The sequence below is a fragment of the Gymnogyps californianus genome, chromosome 5, assembly GCF_018139145.2.
Source record: "Gymnogyps californianus isolate 813 chromosome 5, ASM1813914v2, whole genome shotgun sequence".
NCBI classification, from domain to species: domain Eukaryota; kingdom Metazoa; phylum Chordata; class Aves; order Accipitriformes; family Cathartidae; genus Gymnogyps; species Gymnogyps californianus.
In genome coordinates this window covers 51,604,469-51,631,866 of record NC_059475.1, presented here as the reverse complement: position 1 = coordinate 51,631,866, position 27,398 = coordinate 51,604,469, and the positions used below count along the sequence as shown (strand labels likewise).

Here is a 27,398-nt window from a genome sequence, read left to right as displayed (position 1 = left end):
ACAGACAAGGGTATGGGTACAGAACAAAAACATGCATGCTGCCTACCCCCCTTACTTCACATGTCCTTTCCGCAAGCAGGGACTGGAGAATCCAGTCTTTCCATTTGACTTTAGCCAGACAGAAAATGGTATCATACAAATGCCCTGAACCTTTGAGGCACTAATTACAATATTACAACTGATGGGAGCTGAAGATACTTAAGGCTGCCATACATAACCACTTGTCCTGCAGCTGTGAATATATTAAACGCAGAAAGAATGAGACCAGCATTCAGGAAGAAACATGCAGTTTTAAAAGGGAGATTTATCTGTTAATGGGAAATGTTGCTCACTGTTGAAGATATCTTCTGCTTCAAATCAATCACAAATACAGCTTCTTTAGTTTTCAGAGAGGTTAATAAACTAAATTTGACAAGAGTGCCCTTGGCATACTGTCATAGACCAGTGAGAAGTAAACATCAACTGCATTTGTTAACAGATACTTAATAATTTCACTGCAAGTAGCTTTTACTGTACATTGGCTCCAGAAACATATCACATTTGTAGAGTTAAATATGGGAAAAGTTCAAGACCGTAAATATCTTATGAAAAATGAAAGAAAAAAGAAAACCATTGGGTTTTTTTCATCTCTTTAAAAAGGGAAAACTAAATGTTTAGGAATAAAAAAATAGAGTCTATAGACCCAAATAACATGAGTCACTTTTAAAGCCTTATTAGAGACTTTGAGATTAATTATATCTCATTAACTGCTGTGCTCAAAACCACCATAGAGATTTATAGTATACTAAAGAGAAAATGTATTAGAATATAAACAAAGTAGTGATTTTTGTATATCAGATAAATTCAGAGTCTGTGAAACTAAATTCCATAACTTATTGCACCCACCCCATGAATCTGTTCTCTTAATTCTGTTGTCAATGAGAGGAAGCACAAGAAAGTCCATGAATTTTAGAAGTTAAACTGTAGCATTCTCCATAAAGACCTACCTATAAAACGCTGATCAATCTGCAATGGAAAGAACACTTTTGCCTAGGCAAATACCCTTTTCACAAAGAGTACACTTTCAAACACTTCCAAAGCAGAGATGACATGCTTATATTTCCCTGTTAGAATACTCCCTCTATAGGCTTGATTCTTTTTTCCTTAAGCCTAGGCTGCAGTGGTATTTCTAGACACACGCTTAGAGTTATAAAACAAATGTCATAAACCTGGAAGAAACAAAATAATCATACATACCACACTCCTAAGCAGCTTGAAAGCTCTGCACTTATAAGGACAGTACGATTTGGAATGCCAGTGGTTGTCCTTTGCTCTGAATTTCCAATCTCTAAATTTATCACATGTCACGCCACAGTACAATTGGCAGTTAACCTTCAAGTTATTTCATTTTTGATGTAAATAATCCATGGCAGACAATGAAATATTAAGTTAGATTTAAATTGAGTTCAGCTTGCAGAACAATGTATCTCAAAAGAATTGTCCAACACAGAGCATTTCTCCATTATGTTTTTATATCAGCTATTTTTGCAGTAACACACTTCTGGTCATTATTTCCCTTATGAATTCTCTTAGATAAACAATGCAAACATCAACCTCATTTCTGCTGAGCTTGAAATGCCTGCAGTGACCGTAATTAAAGTGTTCAGCGTATCAGCTGGTGATATTACTTCTGCAAGCAAGCTCTTCCTTCTGTAAGAATTTTTACTATCAGTTTCCTAGCTCTACATAAATCCCCAATACACCGTGATTTAAGCACCTGGGGTGAAATCTCATCAAATGCAAACTGAATTTTCCATTGGGTGTGAAGTTCGGGTTTCTCATAAGTCTACATCTAAATTTCTTAACACAGACATTTTAATTTTCATAACTCTAAGAGACGATTCTGCAGTCCTTCTTCACATCCATTATCAGTAGCACTGTTTCATCAAATAAGGGAGGAATCACCACAAAAGAAGGTGACAAAGGATTTATTAAGGGCTTGATACTACAGCCTTGCTTTTATGAAATAGAAAGTAATGTTTGTATCAGGGTATGTACTTCAGAAATGTGATACTGCTTGGCAAAGCTACTAATGGCAAAATTTGGCCATTGCTAAAGCTTGGAAATAAAGCCTAACAGTGAGACATGAATCCTTCAGAGGAATTTCAGGAGAGGCTAGAAGCACAAGATTATCCCAAATCCATCCACCTCTGATCCTCGTATGGGGTCCTCATCCGACAGACATCTCGTAGATACTTCTGTCAGCCACATGAAGAATACAGCAGCCTGTGCACAGCCTACTACATGGAAATTGTGAAACGCTGCACCAACGCTGAAGAAAACTTCTGAGCCTGCTCAGGTAAACCTCTGTCCGTGTACCCTAGAGAGAGGTCCAGCTGGCTTCTAGGTGGGCTTGGACAGTGGATTTTGTCTCAGGGTACCACTGGGGCAGCCCCCAAGGACAATTTAGACATATTGTACTGATCTAATGCTGAGAATAAGTGGAAAGCATAATTTTATTCCTGTTCTCTGGTATGCTATAGCTATTTTGTGATCCTCAGTAATAGTGGAAAATGGTATAAAAATAACCACCCCCCAAATGGACAGATGGTAAAGCTGGGTAAATTCAATTAAAAATCAGGGACATATTTTCAATAATAATGATTATTAACTACTGAAACAAGTACAAAAGGAAATTATGTTTTCTCTATTTCTTGACATTTACAGGTCAAGACTGCAGGCCTTTCTTGTTTATATGCTTTATTTACCATATTTAGTATGGTTGTCGAGTTCCATATTAGCACAACTGGATGAAATTTTTGGTCTGCTTAACTCATGATGTCAGACTAGATGATCTAATGTCTTTTCGCAACTGCAAACTGTGAAAAAAATGTATTTTTGATGTACTGAATACATATCTAAAATGAATTACCTCTCATAACAAAAGAAAGAAAACCTTTCTGTAGAAGAAACTTTAAAGTAAATAACTTCTGCAAAAAGTAAGTAAAATTACTACAGTTAAAAGTACAGGTTCATAAAGATTTTTTACACAGTGGGTTTTCCTGCTCTCCAAAAATTCAGACTTGATAAATATACTAGAACATCTTTCCAAAGACATACTTGAATTCTGAAAACATACATGTTAGAATTAGCTGAGTGTTTGACTTCAAAGAACTTATATTAGTTGCTTATAACTTTCATTTTCAGAAATGCGTATGTAAGGACAAGACTCAACAGAAAAGTTAAGCATCAAAGATGGGGAGATTTTGTGAAAGCTTTCTGTAAAACAGCAGCAACAACAAAATACATAAGACAGATTTTCATAGATCTCTGCTTTTCATAGCATAAAGGGTAGACAGATACAATGTAAAATATGTGATCACATGAAAAATTAAAATTTTAATGCAGAATTATATAAGAATATATATTTCTTGATATTTCTGCTTGAACCTAAGCCCCCAAAAAGTAGAAAAACAACATTACTGATCAGTCTGAATTGTTGCCTCTCCCCATCTCTGACCGACATCCCCCCCCCAGTATTCAAGTTCCATCATGCTAAAATAGATTTCTGGTGGGTAACTTCTCAGAATACTTTTTTTTTTCTTCTTCTCCGCCCACGCCCCCCACCCCGGTATCAGAGAGACCTGCATTCCCAAGCACATTAATCACTGGGTTCAGGCTGTACTATCAATATGCCCTGTGGAAAAACCTCTGAACATATGGGTTGAAAAGTTAGTACTGTTAGAAACCAGGCATGTGTAGCAGCAGCTGTCTTACTTGGCATAGCTTTTGTCAAGTTTTCTGGCACAAATTCCACAACCACAGACTTCTAATGGCCACTGGTATCAATCAACATGCTTGGACTAATTCTGAACATAGAAGTTTCACATTTCAAGAAGTTTCACATTTTAACAACTATTTTAAGTCAATAAGGCTGATCTAATACACAAGAACATGCTCACTGCTAGCCCAGTGGCATGGCAACTTGCCTACTTTGCTGCCAGCTAAGATACCAGGAAAAGAACAGTGGAAACTAAATCCGCTTTAAGGACAGAACACATTCAGTTGGCCAGGGAGAATGCCAACTACAGTATCATGTTTAATTCTTAAACACTAATGACTGATTCATGGCAACAACCCCAAAGGGAAATACTCACCTGCTATTTTAGCAGTACATGAAGCACACTTTCAGGGGATGTTTTTTAACACTATCTGCAGGAATTCTGTTTTGTAACTCTATGCTATTAATAAATCTTAGCATTTCAAACTGAAAATTTACCCCCCTTCCCAAATGTCTTTTGAAATAGAGGAGGAACGGAAACCTTATTTGGGATGCAATAAGACAAGGAATACAAAAAGAAAAAAGAAATAATATGCTTCAGTTGAGGCAATGACAGGCACAGAACTACTGGAAGAATACAGCTGTAAACCTCTCAGCTATAGAGATTGCCCCGATATGCAGTCTTATTGATGTTGCAACTGTGCCTGGACAAATTGTGTGTCCCATCTCCAGCAAGAAAAAAGAAATAAGTTTGAAAATATTCTAAAAATCCTTTTCCCTTACTTTCTTCCTCGGTACATCTTCAATACTCTTACCGCCTGAGGTATTGGCTATCATCTCCACATAATCTGTTTCATAAAAGACAGAGGAAGAAAAACTATTCTCTGGTGGATTGCCAGAGACACTACAAATGATACCTTGCACTGAGTTTAACACCTGAACACGTAACACTTGGTTGCACTATTATTACAGTACAGAAATCTGTAGTTCTTGATGAACAATGCATACAACTCTAGGAAAAAACCCAACCACTCTAATTTTAGCTATGAAATAAATAGAAATAATTTTCAATTCCATTCCAAATATCTACAGTTTATAATAATAGTGCAGATACTGGACAAGGGATGCCTGAGTAGTCTTAACCTTAAATACATTGAAGGCAGTGAGACCAATTATGAAGAATTTGAAGTAGATGTACCCCACGGAATTATCCCTTTGCTAACTCTGCACAAATTTCAGCCTGTGTGGCAGAGTTTCTTATCCGTTTGTAAAGTGATCTCAGTCAGGTGACAAAACATATGAAGAAAGCAGGTCATAAAAAAATATCAGTTACACGCACACATTGACTATCGATATTAATCCTCAAAGATTTTTACTAAAAAAGGATCATCTTAAGTATCTGGTACAAACGCATACACGAAAATCCTGGACCTACTGCAGTTGAGACACTTTTGCCGTTGACCATCACGAAACAACAATTTGAACTATGGCATCTAAAACCCTTATATTCCACCATCCAAAATTTGCCTTTTAAAACCGGAGTTACCAGGATAAATGCTTTCAAGTAAATTCAGTTCTAATCCTGACAGTGTTTGAATTGGACATCTGGAAAAAATCTTTTAGCTACATAGATATTGCGACATTGGAACAGGTTACTCAGGTTGCAGAATCTCCATCCCTGGAGGTTTCCAAGACTTGGCTGACTGATCTAGTGTTGGCAGAAGTCCTATCTTAAGCAGGAAGCTCAAGGAGGACTAAATGACCTCCGAAGGTCCCTTACAACCAACATTTCTGTGATTCTATGAAGGCAGGTACATGACAGAAGTTGAGCTTCCAAAACATTAGGAGAAATGACAATGCATACAGACTGAGCTGTTGAAGAGAAATCACTAGACAGGAAATCTATGAACCAGTGTCTCTCATCTCTATCGGGTAGAAAGACCCTCTTCTGAAATGGTAGACAGAACCAGCAAGCAAGCTATATAACTTCTAGCCTTGCGTCTGGGGCAAGCGTTGAACTCCAGTGAAATCAGATGTTGAGACATTTCTCTCGCTCTTGCAGAAAAAAAATGGGAATCTTCTACTGCAAGAAAAGTAAGTGTTTGTAGCATTTTATGCAGACAATTTAAGTTGAAAATGTAATTGGGAACGTTCTTCAGCATTGCAAAGTAAAAACACTATGTTGAGGAATATTCTAATAAAAAGATATGTTTACATAAGTTTGCTTTATTACTTTGCTTTGTATCTTTCGGCACTCTCATTTTTATTAGAGAACATGAAGCACCTCACAAAATAAAACCTGAAAACTGGGGCAGAGCCATAATACTGTCTTCAGAAGCCACTTTTAGGGAAAAAAATACAACATTATTTATTGCTTTGTTAAACAGATTTTTAAAAATGGCATATTCATTGTCACTTTATAATTGCACAATTCCTCTCAGTGCAGAACATCAAGCAAACAAACTATATTTTAGAACTTAGCTAAATCTAAGGATAAAAAGCTCTAACGACACTGGATACTCAGCTCTTGGAGACTGAGAAGTTAAGTCCAACATTTCTTCCAAATGAATCCTGTGCTACTGACTAGGATCCCGATCCTTGAGCTATGATACTCAGCTTCACTTTATGAGCTAGCTCTATTTTGGGAATATAATAAATTTCAACTAAGTAACACTCCCAAGTCTTAGGCTAGAATAACAATAGGTAAATTGAGGCTTTCCCCCCCCCCAAGGCTTTATTTTTTTTCCCCTAGCTTTAAGTTTGTTTTCTTTGTGAATAGGAAACATCTTCTAGGGCTGTGTTGGTTGTATGCATGTTCTAGTAAGATAAAACACAGCAGCAGCTTTTTCCAGCCCAGTTTGAAAAGAGGTGAAAGAACAATTTAGCGAGGATTTAGTGTACCAATTTTAACAAACAGATGGGTAAAAACAAAAGCAGCAACAAAGGTGAAATGTTTCCGTCATACCCTGTATAGGAGATTAATGTTCTGTCTGTGACCAGGACAGAGTTACATAGTCAGACACCGGTCTGAGTAAGATGAACTGAAAGAGAAACATATTGCTCAAAGCCTTGGTATCTGAAATGGAAATTTCCTCACTACAGAGCACACCTGCTAGTGTCATGACAATTATCTGTTAAGGTTAAGGCACTGTTGCTGTCTCCCAAAATGAACTCATTATTCAGGGAAACTCATTCTGGTGTGAAACACACAAGCCATCAGCTCAGAAGCATTTTATCTGTAAAGACAGCAGACTCTAAAATAAATGGGCATTTGTTGGTGTTGAGAAAGACCCAAGACCTGAAAAGGTATGGAAGAATAATTGTTAATTAGGGAACCTAAGAAAGATTCTAGCAGATGCAGAAAGAAAAGCTACATGAGGGTTTTCTTACACACGTAGGTGTAAATTTTCTTCTTACATCAACCCTGTATTTTCATGCTTGTTTCAAAGCAAATCTTGGTAGAGCTGGAGCATGAGAAGGAAGACTTCCTTCAGGTGACTCTGCAGAACAGGTGATCTGAAATTCCTACTGCAATCTGCACACTGTAGATATCCCTGCAATACTGTTGCTGCTTGTGCTGCACCTTTTGAAAGCAGGAAAAGGCAAGCCCACATACAGCATCTTTGATCCTGGTGCAGCTTGTTGCTTAATTCAGTCTCAACCCATTATGCAGAAGGACTGAAAAAAATTCTAATGAAATTGAGTCTTTCTGGCAAAAGGATGACTGATTTCCTGCATCAGCTCTAGTTACTCTGATCATTTCACAAGGCAGTATCACTCTGGTTTGACTGGATTTGAGACTAACCACAAAGTATTCTGTCCTCAGAAGATTTATCTTTCCACCCTAAAAGAATACTTGAATTTTTTCCAGTACCTCAGCAGTTGTAACTAAATATTGAATTGGAGAAAAAAGAACTTTCTCTAATTGCATTAATGAAAAAGGCAGATAGATAACAGAAATATACCTTTGTTATTTTAACAAACAGCTGCTATTTATCCCCTTTGACTAACACACTTCATTTAGTATTCCCAAAATCAATGATTTGAAAGTATTGCTCTTCAGCTAACACTACGAAGTAAGGCTACAATACTGATATCTTTAAACAGTGTTAAGAAATGAGACAACTCCCAGAAAAAGTAACTGCAGTTTAATCCAGGCTGTGGGGCTGTGTGCTTGTAACTGGCTCTGTTTTCTGTGAAATGGAATGAGAAGTTTCAGTCCTGGTCCCCAGGTGCCCACATTCCCCAAATTCCTCTTGACCTTGCACTAGTAAGCTCTCTTCTTGAAAGTTCAAGCTCACATCAGATCAGAAGAAAGGAGAGAGAAAATGCTGAAATTCTCCTTACGTGCTCCATTAACTGTGTGGATGAAAAGAATCCTAAGCAAACTTAATTGTGATCCTAAGCACAGCTAATCACTAACAGACTAGGTCCATCTCACTAGCATGACTGCAATGAGAATCACTGCAGATTCTTAGAAATAGCTGAGGCAGTACATGAAAAGCTGAAGAAACAAGCAGATACATGAATGCTTTACTAAGGATTATATTCTATTGTTACTCTTCTATTCCGCTGGCTCTTTTGTTTTGTTAAGTTAGTTTTATAGAAGCTTTTGCAGAATTAACGTATCACAAATACTTACGTTTGATGCTGGTCAACCTACTTTTGGGCACTGAACAGTCTACAGCTGCTGAAAATAAGAAAAAAATAAATGTGAGTGATTCAATATTTACTTAGTATTTGTGGTGGCTAGAAAAAAGTAGCAATAAAACAACACAGAACAAAGACTAATCTAATTAGAACACAGCAATTTTTCTCTATTTTAAAATATGCTAGTTACTGTGTATTTGAAGTATTAGATTGATATTAATACAGTCAGAGAATGAGAGAAAGATGTTAAAGTAAAATATATATTTCAAGGAAGAATCATCATTTAAGTGAAGATTCCTTACAAAAGGTTTCTATACACTTTGTGCTGATGGCATTTAACTGCACACCTGAGGATACTGAGTATGTTACATGGTAGAGAGATGACAGTGTATTTGTGAGCATGGACTCTGGCAGAATCTGAAGCCCCAGTATACCTCTCTTTAAAGCAGACATTAAGAAAAGGAGGGATGATGAAGAGAATCAGCAGAACCACCTCCAAAAGCCTATTTCTGAAAATACCTTAAAAAAGAGTGTACAATGTTTTGGGAGGCATTTAAAAAACATTTCTCTTGTAACTCATATCCTGCAAGCTTTTATGCATTTAATTTAAATACTCAGGACATCCTGTCAAGCCCTAGCATTAGGGCTTGGACTGAGATCCTCAAGACAAGTTTATGCCACGAAGAATGAAAATAGGTTGTGTACTGTACACAACATTAACAACAATCTACAGACTTTTCTTAGCTCTGTGCCTATTAACTTTTTAAACACAGTACTTCATACTCGTATGACCTTAAAAAAATAACTTTGGCTGTAATACAGTTTGTTTTCAGTTACAGCACTGACAACAGTGTATTGTCTGTTCGTAGTGGAGTAAACACACATTTCTAAATCTGAAAAATTTTTGATCAGTATCTCACCATAATTAAGAAACTTACAAACATGTATAAGTTCAATAGGCTTTTAAATTCCAGATTTCATAATAAATGTCTTTTGATAAATACAAGCACCTTCTAACATTAAAATACGTGAAAAAAATCATATACATAGTCACTGCTCAATAATACAGATTAGTAACATGATTTTCTCATTTGCAAACACATAGGGCAATTTTCAAAGTCCTTAAAACTACCTAGTGCCATTGACTGAAATATGAACACAAGATAATGAACATTTTTAAGTAAAGAAAAAAAGAAAAGACACAGTCGTCTGAGTTTAACTGAAAATGTTCTGCATTCATTCCTAAAATAAATTCTGTATGGTTGCTATTGTGACTGTCTCCATGATCTTCAGTCCAGCATATTATTTCATAATTCATTATTTCATCAAAAGCAGAATGAAGAGTATACAGCACAAAGTACCCGAAAATTAAAGTAGTAACTTTGGTAGCACTTAAGGAAAATGTTTTCATACAAAACTTCCTATTCCAATAATACAAAAGTATTATTAAGTAGGAGCCATATCTCCTTGCTGACATCAGTTTGAGTATGAAACAGGAAGAAAACCACACTTCCTACAAACCAATTCATTCCCTCTTGATATAAGCCTACTCTGACAGAATGAGCTAAATCTGGGGGTAGAAAGTTCATTCATATCTGCACATTTTTACCTTTGGCTGAAAGGATTTTGTTATAATGAAACACCATGTGATCTCTGATCAGGTACTGGCTAGTTAGACTTTGGGAGGAGTCAATGCAGAAAGCTGTAAGATTAAAATATAATTAAACATTATAAAGGCAGGCACAAGAATACTAAAATTTTAAACAGTTATTAACTGCAATTCAAAGCCACAAACTTTAAATTACTGTGTGCTTAACTTCTTTGACCAATGGCATTTTTTCTTTAGCAGCTACTATCACATGAAATCATCCTGTCTCCTTTGTTTTTTTTTCCCCACTGAGCCATTAACTCAATAAATAGCTACAGAAGTGGCTGAAGTTGGACTATGAAAACGTCAGCATGGAAACTTCCTGTTTCTCCATTCTATGCTCTTTTGAAAAAAGTGTCCGAGGTAGCAGTATGGCTCAGAAACATATACTAGCCCATGTAAACTACTGACTGTAAAAGCAATATGTTTAACCTCAAGGCTTCTTTAAAGCAGTAGCCATGTCTCTATTCCAGCTAATATACATGTGACATCTATACATATTTGGATATCTTGCTAACTGTTTCTAGCTAGCAGTACAGTCAAGGCAAAACTCACTCCTCAAAAGTATTTTCAGTAATGCATACTAAATGTAAGTACTATTAAACTTCACCAATTGAGCTCAATGCAAAGGTTTTAATTATAAAAACATTTTAATCATAAAATCAATGAATTCACATAAAAGGAACCATGTCAACCTTCTGATGAAAACACATGTGTTACTTACCATTACTCTTAGTACTCAAGTGTCCTTTAAATGGACTTGCTGGACCACATCTGGGAATGCCAACAGCTGGGTATTCACTCACTTTTATTAAAGTGTCAAACAAAACAAAACAAATGTTAGAAAAAAGAAAACACGTACTTTGACAGACAAGATAAAGCAGAGAATCTTTCCCCAAAGAACTCACAAATGACTGTAGCAGACCTTTTTCACACAGGAAAAAAATCGTATTTAAATGTTATACTATTACTGAAGTATAACAGTGTAGTTAAGTAACTTAATCTAAACACCAAGATACGATGGTAGTACTTTCACTGGTTCAGGGAGCTAAACAGCAGAAGAAACCATTAGATCACTTCAGTCTGAACTTTACATTGGTCATTAAACTGCACAGAGACATGGCCACAGTTTTATACCTATGCTAACCTCCCATTTGTTTTAAAGTTTTATGGATCGAATTTTATCATTACATCAAATGACTAATGTGAAAAATATTCTGTACGTAGACAATGATTGTGGTTAGTATTATATTAAAGCACAAGTTTAACAGATTGAAGGAATTATGCTTGTGTGAAAATCATCCTATCAACGAGAACACACTATTTCAAAAAAATCTGTTGTTAATGTAAGAGGAATTTGGTTTGCCATTCAATCTTCTGGCAGTTCATTAGACTGGGAACTCTATAGACAAGCGTAGATGCTGACAAAACTTAAACCACCAGTTGTTCTGAAAAATGAAGGAATGTGAATTAAAAGTTCCACATCTCCTCCTTGAAAATAAATGCTGTACTGTCAGGCTCACAACCACTGTCTGTTACGCAACCTACAATTTAAAAATCTGCACCTGAATTAATTAAGAATCTGCACCATTTTTAGATCAAATTTTAACAGGAGATACCCTATTACTACAAATACTAGTGTATACAAAGCATTCCTTTAAGGTTTCCAAGACCCTGCCTAAAATGCAAAGCAAAACAAACAAGATTTCTTTCACAGAGTAAATATACCACGCTTACTTAACATCAATTATAAAACCGTGCAGCCCATTTCTACACATTTATTATTACTATCAAGGTCCATATGGTCTTCCCATTCCCATCCTACTTCTCATCTGCCAATTGAAGAGTCTGCAATTGCCATATAAGCGTTTCCTAGCAATTGGAGGTACTACAGCTCCGGGGCAGTAACTCTACTGCTCTACACTTACTGGCCACCTCCAGCTTTCCACCCTTCATCAGATGAAGAAGCAAGCTGGACATACCCAAGATGAGTGGGAATCTCTTCTCAGTGGCCTTCAGCTGGGTCAACAAAGGCAGACATAATTACAAACTGACTGGGGGGTGCAGGAAGCCATGCCACACATGTTAAAAGCCCCTTAATTCTGCCTCTCATGGCTTCTTACCTCCTGCATGCCCAGCACCTGGCTTTCCAGGGTTTTTTTTTCTATTTCCCACTGTTGCATAATGACTGTTAGAGTACTATTGCAATTATGTATGTAACTGCTACATTCTGTAGCTCTACTTTAAGTGCAACAGCATGTTGCACAAGATGGTTAACACAGTGTCTGACTATTAATTAGTAGAGATTGCAGCAAAACAAATCGTTCCTTTAATAATGTTTTAATATCATTTCCCCAAAGGCCTTATAAAAAGACCCTATAAATTTCAAGTGACTAGGATTAATTGCGGAAGCAACAATATGTGTCTTCAGAAAATAAATAAAATGAAAATCATTAGCATATGTGGAAATTTGGGACCCTGTTGTGAAATTACACTAAATCTGATCAATAAACTCAAGTCCCACTCTTACGAAGCCCAACAAATATCAAGGCAATTTTGAACTAGCATGAGGATTTCACACTTAGAAAAGCCAGGCTTTATACAGCATGGGCTTCTGCAGCTTTACAGTATTAAGAGGCAGTGTCTGCAACAGTAGTGCTCCCACTACTCTTTGCTGTGAAGTTGCCAGACCAGCAGTAGGAAAGGGACAAGGAAAAAAAAAAAAAGAAGGAAGAAAATGCTACTGTAGATTTTTTCAATCCTGTTCTGCAATTGTTTTATCTTTATACTGTTTTCTTTAAAGCCAAAGGACAACATTCCTGTTCATCTCTATTAATTTCAAATGGCTCATTTTAATTTCCCTTGTGGTACAATTCTTCCTAATCTTTATTTGTGATTTAAACATACATAGGGACAAACAATGCTAAATTATTTTCAAAATATTAAAATTCCAAACATACAGCAAGAATTTATTAGATTTAGAATGACTGTCTCCACAGTGGTTGCAAACCTTTGTCAATATTGGCCTTCTTTCTTGTTTAAGTATTATATTTCTCTACCATACGCTATTACATGAGAGTAGTACTCAGTATCTAGCTGGATACCCACCCTGAAACTCATGGCTTCCTGAAGTTACAATGCTCATGTGTTTAAAGAGTGCAAGTCTTTGGGAGGACTTGAATGTTAAATTGTAATATTTTAGTAGATAAAACTTTGTCCTAATGATAAAAAAAAGTATACACCAGAAATCTAGATTATAGCAGACACCTGAGAATCAGAAGGCTTTCATTCACAGTTGCTCAAAATAACCTAAATATTCCAGTATTTTCTGTATTTCAGAGCTAAGTTATAATTCCAGAAGGAGATACATACTGTTAGACAAATGCTTGTAAGACCACCTCTAACTCATTTTTATGTGACAGAATCGTAGAGAGGTAAGCATGGGCATCTCAAAAACGCAGAGACGTTATAACTACAGTTGATTCTTTTCAGGTACGCTAAATGCCTTTGCCCTGAGTTAAAGATGATCAGAGATGCTCAGAAACCCGTTGCTTTTACTGTCTTCAGCTGGAGATGCGTCTGTTCAGCACTAGGAAAACCAGACGATTTGGAAATGTTCACTTGCTTTGCATCACCAGCAGATGGCACACGGATAACTCTATCGAAAAAACTGCTATCGACTGGTTTTGTCCTTTACAATTAATCTGTATCAGGCTGGGCGGGGGGGGGGAGGGAGGGGAAGTCAGCTTCCCCCCGCCGCCCATCCAGCATCATTATTTCATAGCAAGAAAAACTGTCAGAAAGGGTCAGGAGGGAGAAATTAAAAAATTTCAGTCTCCTCTATTTCGATGATGGGACACATGGACAGCACAGAAATCACTCCCTATCCACGCAGAAATCCCCAATTTCCAGAAGTCTCAAAGGCATGGGAAACACAACACCATTTGTCAAGAAGTCACGGTCTTTGCGCAGGTGCTCATGTCCCCTGTGCTATGTTCCCAAACCTCAGTTCCTCCTGCGTGCCATAACTTCTGTGCCACCGAGGAAAAGTTTCAAGTCCCCGATTCAACCAGCTGGATTTGCAACCCAACTCCTGCTAATTGCAGGATACCACCACCGCTCAGTCCTTTCACAGGTATCTCTGAACCCCCTTAGGAAATACCTAGGCCATTACAATATTGAACCATTTTCCAGGAAGTGGAGGACCTTGAATAAAAGTGTTTCTGACTGCTCAGATTTTAGGATACCCTTGAGATGTCAGGGTTGCAGCCCCACTAGCACCTGGAGCTGTTGAAAGCTTTTATGCCATTAACAAATGACGTTTTCTTGCCATTTAGGACATTTCCTTGCCAGGCAAAAGTTTCTGCTGAACTACTTTTTTTTAATATCTAGTTAGATTCTGGGGGCTCTATCCTGGCAAATCGTACATTTTATTATAGCTTCAATTAAAGAATAGCACAGTCGTTAACTTAAAAATATTTCCATAAACAGCAGACCTTGTGATGAAGGCTTCCTATGGTTCTCCCGTGGTATCCCATGGTGCTTGCTCCTACACTCTCTGATTCTCGTGCCAAATAATGTGACACAGATATTTTTGTAACCTGTTCATCAATGAGGGCATTTGAGGCTTGCTCTCTATGAGCCACCTGTTTTCACAAAATACGTAGAAATTTATCACAGAAAAAGGCTCAAAGATACTAATTTGGCTGAAATAAAACTTAGCACTATTGTAAAAAGAAGAGGCAAAGAATAATAACATGTAAACCTTTGTTTTCTTAGGATCCCAGGCTGTTTCATGTAGACTTCCCATCAAATATATCATTTCTACACTGAATTCAACTTATAATACCCTCCCTATATCTTCAGACTGAAACTCAAAACTGCTTTTTATAGCTACAAATATTTACAGTTAAGACCTATTTTGCTAATGTCTGAGGAAAAACTGGAGGATTTGGTATGTGTAGGATATCTGATGTATTTTACTGTTTGTACAAAACAACTGAAGTGAGGTACAAAGTGTTAACATTCAAATGTTTCACAAGTATAATTTCAGGGTGTCTACTGCTTTGAACAGGTATTTGTTTAGATTCAGTCTGTGTTTTCAAAGTTATTTGCACAATAGGAGAAACAAAACTTAAACTGAAGGCTTAGATATGTGAAGAGAGTTTTAAAGAAGGTGGGATTTTCCACAAATTACATAGTAACTGAATATAAACCCAACAAAAGGATGATTACTACAAAGCATAGTAATTAGAGCACCTGGATAGCTATGGGAGTGACGGAAGCTGTACTGGTTTAGGACTGTGAGCAGAGTGAAAGTAGCATGCATTTTAGCTACTTCGCCTCTTTTTTTCAAAACCCATGTATGCAAGTGAGAATTTTTTCAGTGAAAATTTTTCTGCTGATTTTGATGGTTCTTAAATAATAAATTATTTGCGAATAGAAGCACTTGTCTGAACTGGAGTTAGCAGAATTGATCTCAGTACTTGCAGTACTATAGCAGCTTTTGCAATAATGAAGTTTCCTGACTAAAATGCACACTTTCTACTTCTTATAATAAAAACTTCCAGCCACAAATTGAAGGTCTATGTAAATATATTTCTAGAACTGGACTGGAAACTCTTCAAGATAACTTCTTAAACTAAATGAAATTATTTTCTGAGATTTAAACCTCAGAAACTGAGATGTATAATGGACTCCTATCTTTGATATACTATACATGTAACTATGTAATCTAAACATACATTATCTCATAGATGTAAGTGGACTGTCCACACTGAACACAAAATCGGGATTCTCATGCTGTGTGTTCTCCTAAAACACAGAGACCAAACAAATTAAATATTTCTAAAAATTAATTAGATCTTTTAGTTCCTTATTAATGCTTCTATTTGCTTGTTGTAGGCTTTCCCTGCAGGTGTGTGACACTACACAACAAAGAAGAGAAAAAATTAAAAAAAACCCCTTTCTCCATAATTCTTTCCAGCTGGTATCTAAGGTAAGTAATAATTATATTATTCCAAAGAGATTTTTGAGGTATTTTGTTTAAATTATCTTTTCATTTTCATTTAAAATGCATCCTATCTTTATTTCTAATTTTACAGTCGTAAAAATGACGGAAATTGGTGGTTTCTATTTGTTACTTTGTTTCCTAGTTGTTAGTGGATATTAGAATGTATGGAAATTATTTTTCTACAAAGCCATTTCAGATTTGGAACGTGAATATGTACTGGAAAGAAGCCCAATCTTTCATTACAACGTTCCCATAGGACAGATTTTAAACACAAGTATTAGACTTGCTATTTTTACAACAAACCTACACTTCAGACATTGCAAATCAAAAATACTGAAAAAAACCCATTCAGGTTACCCTTACCATCAAGACTTGTTATTTAAAAGATAATTCATAAAAAATACAGAGATCTTAGGTGCAATATTGGATACAGGCATCTAAATCCCACACTACAAGCCACAAAACCTCCACTTCACTGCGTAGAGATATATGAACCCTGTATTTTCCTAAGAGCAGCTCCTAGACCTTAGCTTGGGTTCAGCAGCCCCAGGTGGATGTAGACCTCAGATCTCCCCAGCTGTCCCAGAGGAACACGCTCATCACTCCACCAAGGCACCAACCCTTTTGTGCACTGTTTTTTTGGTGGCTCCAGGACTCTTGCATTCCCGGCCTCACAGTGGCCACCTTTCAGCCGGAAATGTAGGAAGCACCTCTGCCTGTAATGGACTAGAATTGCAGCATTTGCATGAGATGTGGGGATCTGATCTCCCTGAGGCTGATAAGGACACTGAACCCCAGCTGAAAAACGCTTTGCACTCTATCCACTGCACTAATTCATAAAGGTTTGGTGCTGTTGCCTCTTCCACCTTCCACCGCCAGCTTCTCTTCTTCTTCTCTTCTCCCCTAATCCCTCAATGCTCTAAACCAAAAACAGTGAGACACCTTTGTCCAAGTGGGTAATTCAGGCAACTGCATGCAGAAGGGGGTTTGTGCTGTGAATTTAAGAGAAGTCAAGGTTGCTTTATCACTACCACCTTTGTTCTACTTAGTAGTTTAGTGATTTTTTCAGTGGGCTTCCTGCTATGAATTCATTCTTCTAACTCTGTACGCACTAACAGTACACAACAGCACTAATGCTGTACAAATGCTGAGGAGGGAACAGAAGTGGTTTAAATAATCTCTGTGAAATCCTAAATGACTTAGGAGTAGTGATGGAAACTCCTTCAAGTATCCAATCTAACACTTGGGAAAAGGTCATATTTAAAGGAATGAAATTAGGACCTGAAATATCGGTTCCTCCCTTTTTGGTACTATGAGAATTTTTAAATCAAAGTGTCCATTAACTCTTTATGCTACAGAAATAATTGCATATAAGAATACAACACAGAAATATACAGAGTAAACACTGCTATTTCAAAGTAAATTAAGAGATTAATCTGGTTACAAAAGCCCACACTGGATTTAAACTTATTTTATTTAAATAAGAAGTAATTACTATCTTTCTTTTATATTTGCATGATTATATACTTTCATTATTTAAAAAAAAAAAAGAATAATAGGATGCTCTATTAGTAGTACTACTAAGAAGGCTTGCTTTCCTACTGATGTGACTTACATCTTCCTACCATACTCCTGAAACTCCTTTCAATTTCCCCAATTTGCTGCCTTTTCCTTACCTGCAGTCCTCCCCGCTCACTCTAACATGCCCTACTTGCTCAGCTGTGGCTGATGAGGTGCTATGGGTGTTATAATTGGTCATCTAGTTTAAGCTTCTCGGATTGCTTATCCTTGGCTGACTAGTTGCATATGTGGCAATGGACAAAGAACAGAATGACTTTCTCTAAAAAATGTATGTTAATTTGTTGGGTTTTCTCCTGCCCAGCCACTGATGGTTGTACCACTAAGACTCCTACTTCCTACTCCAGCTGGGTGAAGTTGGCTAACAGATGCAGAACTGGAAAGAGGAAAAAGCTGGCAGTCACCCACCCACAAACTTTTTTTATTTTTTTAGGAGACCAGGTTAAAACATGGCAAGTCTCCACTGCTTTTCTGCAGCATCTATGCAATCACAAGAGACCTCCAAACATGACTTTAGATTTAGCTGGTACTGAACGCACTGATAGTGTTCCATTTTATTTGAAAGTTACACTGGGGCAAAACTGAGCACTTCATAATCACACCTGTATTTTTTTTCCTGTTCATGCAAGCGAAACAGAAGCCTCTTGAACCCATTTCTGGTTTCAGTGATAACAAAACTCCCATCAATTCTGAGAGTACAAAGTCTTAGACGTGAAGCTGGCTTTAACAGAATAACATTTAAGGTTTATTAAGAAATGGCAGAATCCACCAGAGGACAAAATCTGGTCATTATTTTCTAAATTTTCTGAAGAAAAACTCAATAAATAAAGCCCCCAAAAGCTACAATACCCCAATTTTAAAATAAAGTCCCAAATGTTCCATCTGAATTTTGCATGGGATCATTTGTGCCAGAGGCAAAATACGATGAAAGTGATACATTGTATCACTCCCTGACATACGCACCATACATAATCTTCTAAGCCATTAATTAGATGGGCGCTATTTATACACTTACTATGCTGGATTACACAAAAGCTCTTTTTTACACCTACTCCTAATGCCTAAGAGTTAGGTCTCTCAGTCCTTTACAACTAATAATCTAACAGTATTCTGCATAAATGCAAACTGTTCAACCAAAATTGTATTTCAGTTTCAAGATTCAAAAACTCCTCTGATAAATTTAAGAAATCTAATGAAATAGTTGTATATAGTAGCCTTAAAATATGCTAATTGAGTAATATTTGATGAATTAATTCTTGAAAAATGTTTGTTACAATTTTTCTAGCTACAGGCTTCACATGACCAGTAAGGGAAGTTTTGGATGCAGGTTATTGCTCTATTCATACTCCAAAAGCAGAAACACATGGCTGTGTCTGTCAGCAGCATATTTTGTGATACAAATTGCAGGCAGAAGCAAATGAACTTAAGTCAGTCCCATTATCATTTGCTTGGGCAGCACCTCTAGAGTTAGCAGTGGCACCAGCGGTTTCTGATTTTCTAGAAGGGTGTGTGAGGGATGGTGTTCCAGAAGTGACTGTATGCTACTTTTGAGTGACGTGTACAACTATCAATACTCATATCACAGTTTAGAAACTTCTGGCTTAAAAGGTTACTAACTTGAGTTCACTGGAGAGTTGTGCCTGTGCAAGATGGCACAGAGTAATCCAGGAGCATATGCTACCATGTGCTGTAACAATTCTCCTGTGGGAATGGTGTTATTATTCAAGGGTGCTAGAACACTAGTTCACGAGCACGTCCTACAAGACAAATATATGTGCTGGCTTCTACTGCTACAAGAAACTCAACATTATGTCATCCCATGAACATGCACTTTGAAGGTGTTTCAATATCTAGTGTCAAACCGACCAACAGATAAAATATATGTATATGTCTAAATGTATAGACACACTATATTTAGATTCTTCTATACATACTGAAAAAAATCTCTTTTGTTAGTATAATCTGTGCCTACAAGGAAGGCCCCCCCCCTTACTGTTATTAACTTCCACTCTCTCATATTTCTAACTGAAAATATATTAGCAAAACTCTAACGCACAGCTGGCCTCACCCAGAATGGAGAGCAGAGAAACCTTGATCCACTGTGCTTCAGAGAAAGTTGCAGGGTATAGTCTAGAGCAAAACAGCTAGTAGCATTAATGATTTGAATCCTGTTTACTTTAGCACATATTTCACTTGAAGCATGCAAGAAATCTGCAATGAAATGGGACCAATCAGGTACTTAAGTCCTATTACAAATTTAAATTATTTGCTGAACGGAGATGGGATTAGTCACATTAAGTGACTAAAACTCATTTAATAGACTATTTGACTAATGGTCAAATTAAGGATAGTTTAAGTGATTTGCTGAGCCAAGGTTTTAATTTGGTAAAAAGTTAAGGACGGTGATTAACAGTTCCCAATTTCAGTTGAAATGTACTATTATGTTTCAAATATAACTTCTAAATGCCCTTCCTTCTTTGAAGACATAAATAGATTCTTTTTCAACTTCTCTGCTGGTCAAAGGCAACTTCAGCTTCTGAAAAATCGAATTGGTATTACCAAACTAATGCTTGTGTTTAAAAAACTGTTTGTTCAAGTGGCAAATAAAGGAATACAAAGACAAAAAAGCAGCTCAGAAGTCACAGATGTGTGTTAACATCCTTCCAGCTCCAGTCAGATTACTGCAAGGATTTCCTGCAATGCAGGAAAAATCTAAATAAGATGGTGGTGTCTGTAAATATGTGAAGCATTTTGTTTTAGAATCTTGGAAGCCTGTGCAAACTGCCTAAACCTAACAGCAGCCTCCATGCAGCAGTGATGATGACTTCCCCATCATTGTAACACAAAAGTGACACAAAGGCGTGTCATTGATTAACAATAAGCATATGATTTCATTGCTGTTCAGGTATGTGCCAATCACTGGCTGTGGGAGTTAAACAGCCCAATGCAGAAGACTGGATTTAAACAACAAAGCTGGTTTAGAATTACAGTATTCAGATTATCTGAGGTCATACTATAAATCTGTGACTATATTAACTGACTCCTGAAATTACTGCAGTAAATAACTTGGAGGTTTATACCTGGAATTAGGCAAAACCATAAAGGATTAATTCTTCAATATTTTTATGAGGGAAAAATCTCAGCCTTATTTGGACTTTGAAAAGACCTACATGCCAATCCTATATAATCCGATATATTAAAAAAAAAAGCAATCAAATTTTTCTTTTTGCTCAGTATTCTCACTAGACAAAATAGAAACGCTGATACAAAACAAGTATAAAATTTTAGTTCTTTCTTTACAATGACAAGGCCAGGTCTGAACAAGAAACTTTGCACGGAGTACACTAGGACATGAAATAGGGTACCCCACCTCTTCCGTAGTAATGTTCTGGATAGACAGTGCGTGGATACAACTGTCTTATAGAGAAACCACACATAGGATGTGTTCTGCCTCTTTCATAAGCTGTCTGCAAGCACTTCAATGGCTGTTCTGCCAAGTTTGCTCAGGCACACAGATTTCTAGGTTAGCTCACCATAAGGAATCAGTATCTCTGCCTGTGATAATCCCTGTTGTCTGTAAGGATTCTTCCTGTGTATCTGTGAAACAAGACATTGGGCTGTCCATTCACATACTACTGACTCTATGATAACCTCCTATGCAGACAAGCAGTAGCTTCCCATGTAAACAGATACACTGAATTGATTTTTTTTTTTTAAAACAGGAGTCATTCATGCAAAGCTTGCTGCAACCTGAATGAAATTTAGATTTTGCATCCTATTTATTCTCATTTTATGGTCAACAGACAATCAGCATGCTTTCTGATTGTCTACAAAAATATTTTGAGAATCAAAAATAAGAATAGTCAGAAAAAGGATAAATTTGTAATAAAATTGCTTTCACACTACATAAGAGAGCATAAAAACTGGATGCACAAAATAGTAGTTTTTGCTCTGACTTTCATATTCCCATGTAGTATTAGAATTCATGTTCAAACTCTACTTTGATATCAGACATCTTCTGGAGTGACATCTGTCACTATCAGCAAAGACTGGAACTGACACTGAGATGCAACATGAAAGCATAATGTTATCTCAGAGGATCTGACCTTATGTAGCTATGTATGATTTTGACATTACAATGCAGCATTGAATAATTCCTACCATTGTTTTATATTACACGTCACCCAGTTCAGATCTAAAAATATTTTAGGTATTTTCCAAGAGCCCGAGTTGGCTCGTGCAAACATTTTTGCATGTTTATGCCTGTTTTTATCATGAATGACAAATGCTCCTAAGATTATTCATAGGAACAGAGCACAAGAACAGCCCACAGCTGGTTAAATCTGGGTAAGGAATCACTTCATAAGAGCTTCAAAGCTTTTGAGCCTTTTTTCAACTACACTTACATTAAAATCCCACCAAACTAAAAAACTTGGATCTACATCCAAATGCCATGTAAGTGATGTTCTACGCAAGGGGTAAAATCCACTATAATCCATGAATACCAGCTTTGGAGAAGAAAAAAGTTGACTCCAAACGGCACAGAAATTTAGGCCTCGAAAATGAAGTGGCTGATACTGGCAGCCTGAAACATTCACCACAGCAGCACTAAATGCCGTTAAAATACAGATGCACACTTGTGATGATGGCTGTAAGCTGGACACTTTAAGGCCACGTTTCTAGGAGATTTATAACCTTCCGGGGGTTTTATGTGTAACCTTTCATATCCCCACCTGTCAAGCCTCGCTCACTGAGGGCAAGTGCCTGCACTTGGCTATTTCCACCGCCGCACGGGTGGCACAGCAGCGCTGCCTCACAGCCCGACCCCGGGCCCAGCTCCCCACGCGTGACAAACAGGGTGGCACAGCTACGGGCAGCCGAGTGTGAGAGGAGCAAGCCCCGAGCTCCCCCTCAGCGCCGGCTGAGGCTGCCGCCGCAGCCCCGGGGCAGGCTCCGTGCCGGGCTCCGTGCCGGCCCCCCGCGCAGCGCCGCCATGCCCGCCGTCACACGCCGGCGGGGAAGGGAGAGGCGCCGCCTGCCCCCAGCCCCGGGCGGGAGACGGGCCGCGCCCGGCACACCCACGCCCGGCAGGGACGGGGGAAGCCGGGCGGCAGCGCGCCCCGCCGGCAGGCAGGCAGGCAGGCAGGCAGGCAGGCAGCCCGCCCCGCCCCGCCGCCTCCCGCGCCCCCCGCTCGGCCGCGGAGCCGCCACCGAGCCCCCCGCACCTTGGCTCCGCCTGCTGCCGCTCTCCATCCTCAGCCCCATGCTCCCAGCCGGGCCCGGAGGGGCGGCGCAGGCCGGCGCTCGGCTCGGCGGCAACGGCGGTTCGTCCCCCGCTGCGGGTGGGCGGGGCGGGGCGCTGGGCCTGGCCCGCCGCGGCCTGGCTCGGCCGCCTCCGGCGTTGCCATGGCCACGGGAGCGCGGCGGCGGGCGGGGAGGCCTGCGCCCCGCGGCCCCAGCCCGCGGCCTCCGGGCCTCGCCGTGAGGGGTGCCCGCTCTCGCAGCCCCAGCCCCGGGTTGGCGGGGTGGAGGAGGCACCTCCAAGTGGAGGGCGCTGCGGGTGCCCCCTCACCCCTCGGGCTCGGCCCCGAGATGTCTCTTCAAGCGGAGCACTGCAGCCAAGCGAAAGTTTTGCTTCGTCAGTGAAAGGTGCCCTAATTATTTAAGCCTTTTTCTTGTAACTTGACAGGAAGTCGAAAAATAATGGATGCCAGGGAGTGACTTAAGGCAAATTGCTCTTATTTCAGAGGAGCGAATGACAAATTGAGAGCCTAGAGCGTTCCCAGTGCGTTACACTGAAGAAATTCATTCTCGGTATCTTTCAAAATAAACAGCACCTTAGAAATGAACCACAAAAGTAAACTTTTGAAAAGCAGCATTTGATCCCATCACTGATGAATGTATTCATGCTGATGTGTTGGATTTTAACTTTTTGAAGGCGCAATAGGCTCATATTTACTTTTTGTCAGGCAGGTTGCCGTTTTCCTTAACGTGAAATCTCCAAGGATTTTTGCAATAAAACCCTTTGTGTGTACATTTTGTGTGAAGCTTTTTCTCAGTGATCGGCCAGGGGTACTGCAGTCACCTCCATAGCCAGACACCTCAAAAAAGGCTACATGTCGTCCCAGCTGGAGGGACATTCCCCTTCACCATCTGGAAATGATTATTAATTATAGGCTAAATACAGTTTTTTATGTGATTTGCTACCCTTCCTTACATGCTAGGAAAAATAGTTTGAATGTAGTTCAAAATCATAGCAAAATCAAGGGGATGGTGTTTTAAAACAATTTTTCTTCCTTATTTCTCCCTCATTCAAAGCTCCCAGTAAGTCACACAAACATTCATGCTGGATGAAATCTGTAGTTTATCTACCCCAGTACTGTGTGTAGACTGTACCAAATACTTCAGAAAACTTTTCAGTAGTCAGCCATTGAATATTAGCTGAAATGTCTTGCTAACCCCTAGCTGTTGGTGGTCGGCCTGTGATTTCCCATATAATTTTAGATATTCCAATTAGCTATATGAAGTACTCTTTGGATATGGCCTTAGTTCTTGTGCTTCATGTTGTAGTGATCATTTTGGCAGTCTAATTCTGTTTTCTGTAAAATCATCTATAAATGTAGTTGGTGTTAAATTTGTCCGGGAGAGGTCAGGAGAGGGAATATATGCCTTGGAAACCTGTCAGTCCTCCGTCCTCTGGTGGTCCTCTGTCTTTCTGATTGCTTTTTTTATAAAGTGTCTATTCTCATGGCATTTCAACTACCGTCGACCGTGATGCCACAAACACCTTACCTTTTTGTCAAAACAAAGTAATTTGATGATAGCGTTTTGTCATTTTCTCTTATGTCTCTTGGATGTGAGGGCAATGTCATGGAGAGTATCTGTTCTCCTCACTCCTCCACAGAAAACCTAGAAATCTAGAAAGCCCCAAGTCCAACAGGTTTGGGGTTGGTTTTTTTTTTTTCCTCTGAGGCAGATTTTTGGTTGAGAGCGAAATTAGAGATTTGGGGAAAGGGGTTCAGGAAATTAATTACCATAGTTCTTGTGCTTCAGGGTCTGTGGTTTAGACTTTGATACAATCCAAATAGTTAAATCTGTAGATTGTAGAGGTAGAGATAGTCTTAAAACAGTTTCCATTTCAGATACCTGAAGATACTAGAGAGAATATAAGTGCATGAGATTCTCACCTCTACATAGTATCCTAACCATTAGCTGTAATACTCCCTATTGGCTGCAAAGGTCATGCTACAGAAACACTTCTCTCTTTTTTCTTTTTTTTTTTAAATGATCTGCTCGTAGTAATATTTTTATACTTTTTAAACACTTTTTTTGTTTCATTATCTGAATTCTGAATTTCAGGTTCCCGAATTCTCAGTGTGCGGTACCCAACATGCAGTAAGTAGGCTGTTCTGTCCGACCCAAATGACAGATTTCTCATAGTCTCCTCCCTATTGTTCCTATACTTTTTTCAACCATGTAGATAATCAAAACACCCAAATGTAAGTGAGCGTTTTTAGAAACATATCACAACTATTCCCCTGGTTTCTAGGCAACGCTGAGGGAATGTAGCGATTTCCACTAGTTCCCTCTCAATCAGCAGCCACAGCATCCTAGAGATGTGTTGGCTCTGAAACTTTTGACCTCCAATGGCAACACATACCAAAGCTTTATGTATTTCTAATTGGTCTGACTTATGGTCCTTTGGCCTTTGGCTCCCTTTGGTCTGTGAGAGTATATATATTTTACGTGTAATTAAAAAGTAACCCAGATATATAGTGATGTGCTAACACATTAAGTCCTTAACATGTACTAAATAAAAATAAGCCTTAACAAAAATTGAATCAGTCCTGGACTTTGATCCATCCAAACAAGTACAGAAATAAATAACACAGCTCGCTGCAGAGAGCCTACCATTGTCGAAGAAGCAATAACATGACAAAACCTGTAAGATTTGTCCTTTCCCAATTTGAAGAGAGGAAACACAGCACTGAATGTCGTTGGCTGTCTTTTTCAGCAAGGCATTTTCCCCTTTTCCTTGGAATGCATTACAACAGAACACAGTTTCAAAACGCACCTACACTGGGTGGGAATGAAAGCAGCAGGAATATATTATGAGAGTCACATTTGCAAGTGTAGATGGGCATCCGTCCCTACCCTGACATGGACTTACAGAACTGTCGCCTTCTTGTCTACTACCTCTGCCCTGTGTATCATCCAATGTACACACCTAACTGCTGTGAAAATGTACAGTTAATAGTATTCAGCAACAAAACAGCATTTTTAAGCCCAGGGTAGTGTTTATTTTTGTGGAAGAAATGAAGTCGTTAGAGAAAAAGATTTCAAAAAAAGGAAATACCCCATATGATGCCCACTTTCTTTTGCATGCTTAGCCCAGGGAGTTTCCTCTGAAAAAGACTGCGTGTCTGGCAGAACCTCAAACAGTTACCCGCTCACTTGGGACAGAGATCTGTTCATAATGTCAGAACTCTGCATTTGTGGAATTTGGCTTTCTTGGAAGAAATAGTTTATATGGACACTGGAAAATTCAAATCTGCAGTGTTTTGGAGAGTCTTTGCTTATTTCAAGCCATTGATTTTCTTTCATGCTTGCTTTTCCTTACAGCTGTCTATCAAAGTAAGCCTACATATGCAGGCAGAAAGCATCCCAACAACCAGATCTGCACACCATATTCACAGAGTATTCTAGGAAAGCCCTAAATTCATCACACTGTGTACTTCATGATGGAAATAAATCTCCCGGGTTTACCTGAGTTTTTATTTGGCATCAGTGCCCTTTCTCAGTGTGGGTTTGTCACCTGCCCGTGGCTTGGGGTGTCAGCGTTCCCAGCCCCTCACTACTGCTCGCAGCAGGCTGCCGCTGACTTGCAGCAATCCCCAGCTGGCGCATTCAGACCATTAACTTTGCAATCCGTTCCTCTACGACTATCTGGAAAGAAAAACGTTTCCCTGAAAGATCAGAGGAGGCAGTGCTTTCTAAATGCATTTAAACAGGCTGTCTGAGCAGGTTTTTTTGATACCTACTTAGGAAATTCTTGTGTCAAACAATTGGAGTAGCTCTCATGCAGCTGGTGTGAGGGTTAAAAAGAAAAGAGTAACTACTGAAATAGTTTTAAAAAAAAAAAAAAAAAGCATACTTTTCCAGGAGGAATGGTAGATTCTTTTCTGCCTCATGTTTGCTGCATGTTCTTTGGTCATACGGTTCTTAGAGTTATTTAAAATCATGTACAGGCTTGAAATATTGCAACTTTCTAAATGATAGAAAGTTATGTGTTCCGGCAGGGCTGGAGACTTTCGCTTTCTTCATGGCAATGCATTTAGTTGTTTTGTTATTGTCTGTATGGCAGCAGTAGTCAGAGATTTTTGTAAAGCTAGGGCTCCAGTGGGAAAGATGATTCAGAAACAATTCAGAGGAGATGGTCCATGTCTTAAAACCTGCAGTTTTTAATACCCTGTAATTTAGAATGCAATAAGGCAGCTAGCTTAAAATAAGAGGGAATGTGGTAAGGAAGATGAGAGGAACTATAGGAATATATAATGACATAAGGTTTCTACGAACACAATGTTAAACCGCCATACTATTTATCAGCTTAGAAGAAAAAGTCTCCCCTGCAGTATGAATAACTACTACCAAAACCCCTTCAGGAAGCAGCTGTGCAGACGTACTCTGTACAACTATTCTTTCTCTTCAGATCTATACAGAGTCTTGTAATGCATCTATCCCCATGATAC

General features: G+C 38.6%; 1 protein-coding gene across 2 annotated transcripts in view; it reads right to left on the bottom strand.

Annotated features, from left to right (window-relative positions):
* SPATA7 (spermatogenesis associated 7) overlaps positions 1 to 22,916 on the bottom strand; it is a 43,861-nt gene extending 20,945 nt beyond the window's left edge. Inside the window, exons 1-4 of one of the 2 annotated variants that reach the window (XM_050897846.1) lie at positions 22,875 to 22,916; positions 10,783 to 10,863; positions 10,020 to 10,112; positions 8,403 to 8,450 (exon numbers count right to left, since the gene is read on the bottom strand). In XM_050897846.1, coding sequence (XP_050753803.1) covers positions 8,403 to 8,450; positions 10,020 to 10,112; positions 10,783 to 10,863; positions 22,875 to 22,914 — 262 coding nt within the window. In that variant the 5' untranslated portion in view covers positions 22,915 to 22,916. The remainder of the gene's footprint in view (positions 1 to 8,402; positions 8,451 to 10,019; positions 10,113 to 10,782; positions 10,864 to 22,874) is intronic. The other variant, XM_050897847.1, reaches the window with a different exon arrangement.
* Positions 22,917 to 27,398: the final 4,482 nt, after the last annotated feature.